Genomic DNA, 7,828 nt, shown 5'->3' with positions numbered 1-7,828 from the left:
GTGATGAATGTTTGCATATGTATTGAATAACATACCATATTCAGGGGTTTCCCTCAGGGACACCCGTACATTGGGGCATGTTCCTTTTTTTTCTGGGTCGTCCTTTTCCTAATCCGAAAAAGGGTCTCAAATTTCATTATCAACAAGACATGACAAACATTATTAATGGAATATTGATGACTTCTAGCAAGCCTATTCTGCAAATATAGGAAAAAACTAATAAACGATATTTGTCCATTGTCCCTTGCAATTTCTTCGTATCTTGACCAAAACTAAATTCCTTGCTTTCAAGGTCAAGGAATGTAGTTTTGGTCTTTCAAAATATTTAGAAAAGTATAGGCTATATTCACCGAAGAAACGATAAATATTTAAAGCTATCTGCTAGTGATCGTGTGTATAAAGAAAAAAAAACATACAATCCGCATTAAAAACTAGATTTACACCAACTATTTGTTTATATCATAACTTTTCCCTGTATTATTGGTTCTGAAAGTGGAATTCCTTGGCTGCAGGCTTGGACGAAACACTACAATGGATTACACTGATCGATTTGAAGAGCGATCGAGGACAGATTTTCTAGGATTAATTAAATATTAGACAAATAAAATATCTAGGAGACCAGAACCTACGGCATATGCGATGTCTCAGACCTATTACAAGTTTTCAGTAGTTTCACAATGCCGGCTGTTATTTTAAATTATATTTTTAATTTATTGAATTTAAAATTTATGCTCTCCACCTTAAATTAGTAGTGGTTTTCTTACATATATCATACTTTTTACAATAGAGTTGTGCCGGACATCTATTTAACACTTTTAAGGAGAAACATTTTGAATGGAATAACATTACTTCCGGTTTGCATCAAAATTTCATGTATAGTTTATCGGGGCTTCCTGCCCTTAAGTTTTCTCTATGCTTTCTCATATTTCATCTATCTCCGTTCTTGAGATTAAAAAAACGGACGGACATTGGACAAACGACAGTTGGAATTTATTGGTCTAAAATTTTTTCAAATTCCAGCCCAATAAAAAATATGTTAATCACGAACAATAATGAAATTCAAAATGTACCGTGTAATCTTAATAAAATAACACATATTAGATGTTATTAGAAAGATCGTTAACAGTCAAAATGCAAATAAATTTGGCATTATTATATATGAAAACATGCTGAATAGAATTTCGTACAAAGAATTTGTACAAAATCTCAACGGTTGGTACTTATGGCGCTTCGGGCAATGAGAAACACTTTTATCTCTGTGAACACAAAAATATTGGTTTATCCACGAGATGTTGCAATTTGACAGCTTTGAAAGACAGTCTCACACTGCATAAGACAGTGTTTACAGATGTGTGAAGTAATTATTCATGGGGAGTCGAGAGGAAATGCATAGAGGCTGCACGTAGGTTCCATGAGAAGTTTCCTGCTGACCAAGATCATTATCAAGTCACTCAAATGTAAAGCTAATTAATTTTCTGTTAATATTATTTTTTTCCTTTACTGTAGGAGATGCTTTGTATGATAACTTTAATTTTTAAAAACGATTCCCATTCGTTATCAACATCCATATCAATTATTAGTTCTTTCAATACACCTTTGGATTTTTCTGTATTCCTCTTATAAATTTTCTTACAGAAAGTAATAATGGAAATAATACTAATAATAATAAACAGAGCAATCTGAACCCTAGATCTGATTATTAGACAGGCTTATATTTTCATTTTATTATTTATTAAATATAAGATTTATGACATTGATAAGTTAATCGAATAAAGTTAATTAATTTTTTAAATGAAATTAGATCTGTAAAATTTGATAACATCTCTCTATTCATTGGACGAATCAAAAGTGACGTTAGGAAATATTGCAACAGAAAACGAAGTGAAATAATAAGAAAGAAATGATTCACAAGTGAAAAGACTGAGAAAGAATCATGATTGTCGCATTTCCTATTGTAGCTGTTTGCTCCTTGCTGACCCGAGTGACAATAACACAGAATCGCCGATTCCATCCTTCGTGGGAAATGGAAACTGAAAAGGAAATAGAACTTTTAGGAAATCCAGTTGTGAGTTAAAAATTTTTTATAACTTTTATAAGAAGAATTTCTATAAATAAATGCAAAAATTTAATTCTGACATAATTATTCCTGTTCATTATTAAGCATAATTCAGTCGTCACGTTACACCAGTTGAAAGAACTTCATACCATTTAGCGTATTGGTTTTACTGTTAATAAAAAATTAATTATTTTGTGTAGAAGATGCATTCAAATTTACCCAATATTGCGCCTTGCCGTAACAGCATGAATGTAGTAACGGATGTTGCGTCCTATTTCGCAAGAATCGAATGTGAAGCTAATTAATTTTCGAGAATCGAAATGTGAAGCTAATTAATTAGCTCGAGCTGAATACGGAGAACGATGCACCGTGGATGAAGTGAAGGGGGAGTGTATGGTCAGTACTGTCCCTGTAAAAACTCATCGTGTAAGTATAAATTCTGTTTAATTAAGCACCGTATTAAAATGTTAGATCTCAACTCCAAAATTTTCTGCTTTACGTATGTACTTCTAAGTGTTCGAGGATATGATTTGCAACTATGAAAATTCTGTAATTATAAAGAGTAATTATTGTCTGAAATATGACTTCTAATTATATTAAAAATTAATTTTAAACTACTTGATCAAATTTGTTATGAATACTCAATATTATTCAATAAAGCAATAAGCCTCCCAGCAACGTGACATGTAACCAAGTCACGTTTCACGTACTACTTAATATTTTAGGTCAATTTCGAGATGTTAACCCGGTGTATTTTATTCAAATGGCATGTTTCGAAATTCACAATTATTGAAATTACCCTCCGCTAGGGCATTGCGTATATTACCTTACTCAGTTATCTCAAAACAGCCATTACATTAACATAATCCAGAAAGAACTTGTAATCGTATTCTTCAAATATCATGTAGATTTAGGTAAAATATGTGTACAAAATGGACATTTTTACTTTCTGGCAGTTGTATAAACTATGACGATTCGGTAAAGAATGACTCCCCGAGGTTTTTACATTTTTGGACTTAGGACATCTTGAAACGTCGAGAAATGCAAAAAATTTCAGGGTAAAAAAACTTCTGTTTGTATGGATGTTAGCGTGGGTGTGTGTGTGTGTGAAGCATAAATTTGTTTACCCTGTTTGAAGCTTACTAACTCCTATGCTTAGAATCGAAAATTTCTGAAATTTTGTAGGGAGGTTTGCATATTAGAGAGATTAATGCTATTAAATTTTGATGATTAAAGGTCGAAGGGTGGGAAGAATAATGGAGTGATGTATATCTCTAGTAGGGTCAGACTTATTGACGATTTTAGAACGTATTTAGAATTTTTTATAAAACTCTTCTCTACCCTCGAAGTTAAGCTTTTTGCCGTTTTAAAATAGTGAAAGCTTTTTAAAAGTAAAATATGATAAGAGATGGCGCCACCAAAATCTTAAATGTTGCCGGCAAAGTTGAGCAACTCATTGCAGGTTTATTGTGTGAAAACCGGTTAATATCTAATGTTTGATTTAAGTACTACAACTTAAACGTTATAAAACAATAATTTCATATTTATCATCGTAGAAAAATCGTTAAGAATAATGGTAATTCGAAGCGAAAAAATGTTTTATTCTTTGTTTTAGTTTCATCTATTTTCATAGTATGCATCTGTTGCCTATGCTATTAGCTATTACACTATTCTACTCAGCAGTTCAATAGAATAGCGCATACATTTCGAGTATAAATATATTTTTCCGCAACAATAGTAAATTTTATTCGAACAAATTCATTATAATAAAAAAGATTTGAATGTCATTTACTGGTAGAGTTCTAAATATTTTGATTTTGTTACTAATGTAAAATCACCAGATTTGTGCATTTTAATAAGTATCTTAAAACAAATTTATTTATTTTACAAAATATTCAACGCAATAAATAACAAGAAAACAAATTGAAAAATGTTCAGTGACATGAAGATGAACAGTACATGAAAATCTTTCATACACGACTCCATCAAAAATTCTATTTTTTTAACATTACCACCTTTTGTAATGGTTTCGTTTGCTTAATATCTTATCTTGCAAGATGAATTGGAATTGGTGGTGGTAACAGTGGATTTATTAGAACTGGATCTCCGTTCTTCACTACGAAACGTGGATAACGAAGCCATGGACTTTCTGAATCGACGGTATCGATGAAGTAAAATCGTTTTGGTGTTACTAAATCTAGTGAAAGCCACAAAAATAAAAGCACCCTGAAGCGTCACCACCGAAATCATAATGAATTGGATTACCACCGAGGATATAAAATACGTCAGCAGTCCAAAAATCCATCCTACACCCATTATAATTGCAAGTTTTACATACAAAACAAACTTTGTCTTTCTTCCATTGTTTTGGTTATCGAGTTTCATGGAACTTGATAATATGACATGGGCACTGAATACGAAGAATAAAATATTTATAAATATTAGCAGACCTATGGGAATGGCAAAGAAGACGACCATGGACCACAGTCGAGTAAACCAACATATCCGTAAACGTGACTTAAATCCCGGTTTTAAATCTTCGGGAAATATTGCACTTTCTTCTCCTGTGATCACTACAATCAAGAACAATGCCGGAATTCCCCAGGAATATAAGGAATAGAAGAAAAACGTCTTGAGTTCCGCCTGTTTCGACATCAACCGCAGTTTAGTTGTAGCTTGTCTGAAGGAACGAAACACATTGAAGGATATTGCATTTATCCAGAAGAAAGACGTCATCATAAAATAATAACCGGCTAATCCCAGAGGGTAGCATGTCCAAGTGGATGTGAATTTTATCCTTCCAATCATGAAAATTAAATTAGCTACGAGCATAGATAGGGCGAGCGATACTATATTTTTACCCGGTAAATTCCTCATTTCTGGTACTAAAATATATGCTATAACGTGCAATAATAAACAAACGACAGACAACGAGAGACCCACAACAGTGGTAATTTGTAAAATTTCTTGCATGTAGCAATCTTCTTTATGTTCTTTAATGAAAATCTGTGGAAAACACACGTATACACCATTTTCGGTTAGATAATATTCTCCTGGCGGGTAAAGTCCTCGATGAGAAAGAAATGAATAATTCGGGATGTACACAGTTTCATTTTCTAGTATTTGAAAATGTTCGAGTTCGATTAATGTTTTCAGACACGACAGAAACTGCTCACTATAATTTCCGTATTCTTCTGCATTATTTTCTGTGTAATTATAAATTTCAGTCGCTAAACTTTCTGTAGAATTTAAAGTCAATTCTCCTTCACTTATAACGACTTGTGTTAACTTTGATAATATAGGAAAAATTATCAGGAACATCTGGATGCTCTTCTTCATCTTCCAAGTAGTTGAAGCTCTTCTTTAAAAACAGATTTTTATCTACAATATAAACAGTAAACGAATTAATCCATTTATAAAATTCCAATAAGCAAAACTTCTAAATTTGTTAACACTTTACTTCAAAACAACTCAGGAGTTTTATATTATATAAATGATATTAATAAACTTACAAGGACAACTAACACGTTGAATTTCCTATAATCAGTCAGCAGACAAACCACATTAAACTCTATTGTGTTTGAATTATATTATAGTAGAATCTTATAACATAATTTTATGTGATTTTATACCACGATATACTAATATAGAGCATTACTAATTTCTGCAAAGCATTAAGAGATTGCTTAGAACAGTGATACTTAAGTTACGATGCACGCATCGGTGAAAATACCAGACACCTTTTCTAAGTGTCAAGTTGTTGCTTAACCGGAGGAAATTGTATTTTTTACTTCATAATTTCAATCTCGGGAATTTCTAAGATTACTTCTTTCTGAGAAACACTAGAATTATATTGTAAATATTAATAGTAGGGGTCAGATGTAAAATGTAAGTAAGTAATCAACGAAAAAGACTTATACGTGACTCGAATTATATTCGACCTTGATTTGTGTGCTGCAAGATCGGCCTTGGACAGATAAAAGGTCACTCGAATATTTTTATGCATCATAAAATGCAGGGATAAAAACAATTCGAAAGTTTTATATTCATCTTTAATATTTATTTTATTTTTATTATAAAAAATGATCGAAAATCTTTTATAAAACCTTTAACATGAAATTAATATCAACTTTAGTCAAAGGCTAATCTTAGATGGGCTGCAATTTGAGTAAATCGTAAACCTAGAAATTCCCACTGTTGTCTGTCCGTTTGGCTGTCTATGCTTCCTAAATCTCGAGAACGGAGTTAGGTAGATAAAATTCGAGAGTAGATGTTGAAAGCTTTGGTGCAGGAAGCACCGATTACCTAAAAAGTAACTTTCGTTGCAAACCGGAAGTTACGTCATTTTAATTCAAAGATTATGCCCTCAAAAGTGTTCGATAGATAACCGGCACGACTCTATTGTTAAACGAAAAGTTTGATATACAGAAAGATGAACCTATTAATTTGAGGTAGAGAGCATATATTTTAATTTAAATAAATTAAAAAGATGATTAAAAATTGCAGCTCAGCATCGTGACAATGTCACAATAAATAATTGCTCGTTTATATAGTGTTTATATATTGTCAGTATTGTCAATATATATTAGACGTATACTGTATATTGCTTTTTAATGTGGTTGTTTTCAAGTGATAGCAACTGCAAAAGAAGAAATACGAAAACGAAGAAAATCGCAAATGAAATTTTTTTCCTGGGTTATTTTAATGTAATAATTTCAGATTTATAAACTTTAGATTAAGTATTTACAATCAATATCTGGCTGACAAGTGTCGAGTGGATGAAACAATTAAAAACTGCCCAGCCCGTTATTGAGTGGGGTTTCCCGTATTACCAACATCAAATTTCGCGGGGTTTACGTGTATAACAAGTGAATAGAGGTCATTTTCTCATAACAAGTCTTCCCTTTTTGTAGTCTCCCATTGCATAATACAATCAACCTCTACAACCTCATATTTAAGTGAAAAATTAATAAATTTTTTCTCATTTATAATATCGAACAATAATATAATTTTCTTATTTTTTGTCATTGTATTTTGTAATAATTTAATTTCATATGCAGATAATACGTAGATGAAACTCTAATATCAAGGACGTTCAACAACAGGTTTCTGCTAACTACAAAACATAATTTCTTTCTTTGTATATATATAAATTTCCTTCAATATTATATTCATTAAAACTTGTAAACTTCTCTATATTTGTACAACGTTGATAAATAAACAGAATAATTATACTTTTATATGCAGTAAATGGAATTAGTATAAAGTAGCCATTTTCGACCTTCCCCTTGATCTTCTCTCATCTTTTACGGCCTATTATCTATTACTTTACAATTTCTGTAAACATGTTGAATGAATGTACGTTTCATAAAATACAGTACCTTTTTCTCATCAATATCAATCAACTTTGAATAAAATTAATATATGTTTCCTTTATACAAGAGTGCTTTAGAAAACATAAAGATAATGTTAGGCGTATCGAAATATCAAAGATAAACTGAAAATATTTTGAACGTTTCTTATAAATGTCAGATACATCTTTTGATCTCAACTGTACAGTACATCAAGTCTCCCTGTTATGTTGAGTAAATTTTTTCTTGTGCCATTGTATGACATGAAAACTTAAATAGATTTCAATTTTAAGACCGCTTGGTTTTGCATGAAATGTATCGAAAATCTAAATGGGAACCATTTCTTTTCCAAACAACTAATTGCCTGAGTCCTTAATAGTACTATTGTCACGCAACTAATGTATTATCCAATGACTAAAAA

The 7,828-nt window shown here is 31.4% G+C and overlaps 1 protein-coding gene across 1 annotated transcript; it reads right to left on the bottom strand.

Annotated features, from left to right (window-relative positions):
* Window positions 1–3,906: 3,906 nt before the first annotated feature.
* Window positions 3,907–5,393, bottom strand: LOC136976990 (G-protein coupled receptor Mth2-like). The gene has a single exon (XM_067272391.1). The coding sequence runs from the start codon at window positions 5,375–5,377 to the stop codon at window positions 4,094–4,096; it is 1,284 nt and encodes a 427-aa protein (XP_067128492.1). The 5' UTR covers window positions 5,378–5,393; the 3' UTR covers window positions 3,907–4,093.
* Between the last annotated feature and the right edge of the window lie 2,435 nt (window positions 5,394–7,828).

This window comes from Centruroides vittatus, unplaced genomic scaffold, assembly GCF_030686945.1.
Source record: "Centruroides vittatus isolate TY-2023 unplaced genomic scaffold, ASM3068694v2 contig_438, whole genome shotgun sequence".
Taxonomy (NCBI): Eukaryota; Metazoa; Arthropoda; class Arachnida; order Scorpiones; family Buthidae; genus Centruroides; species Centruroides vittatus.
This window is presented reverse-complemented; position numbering and strand designations above follow the sequence as displayed.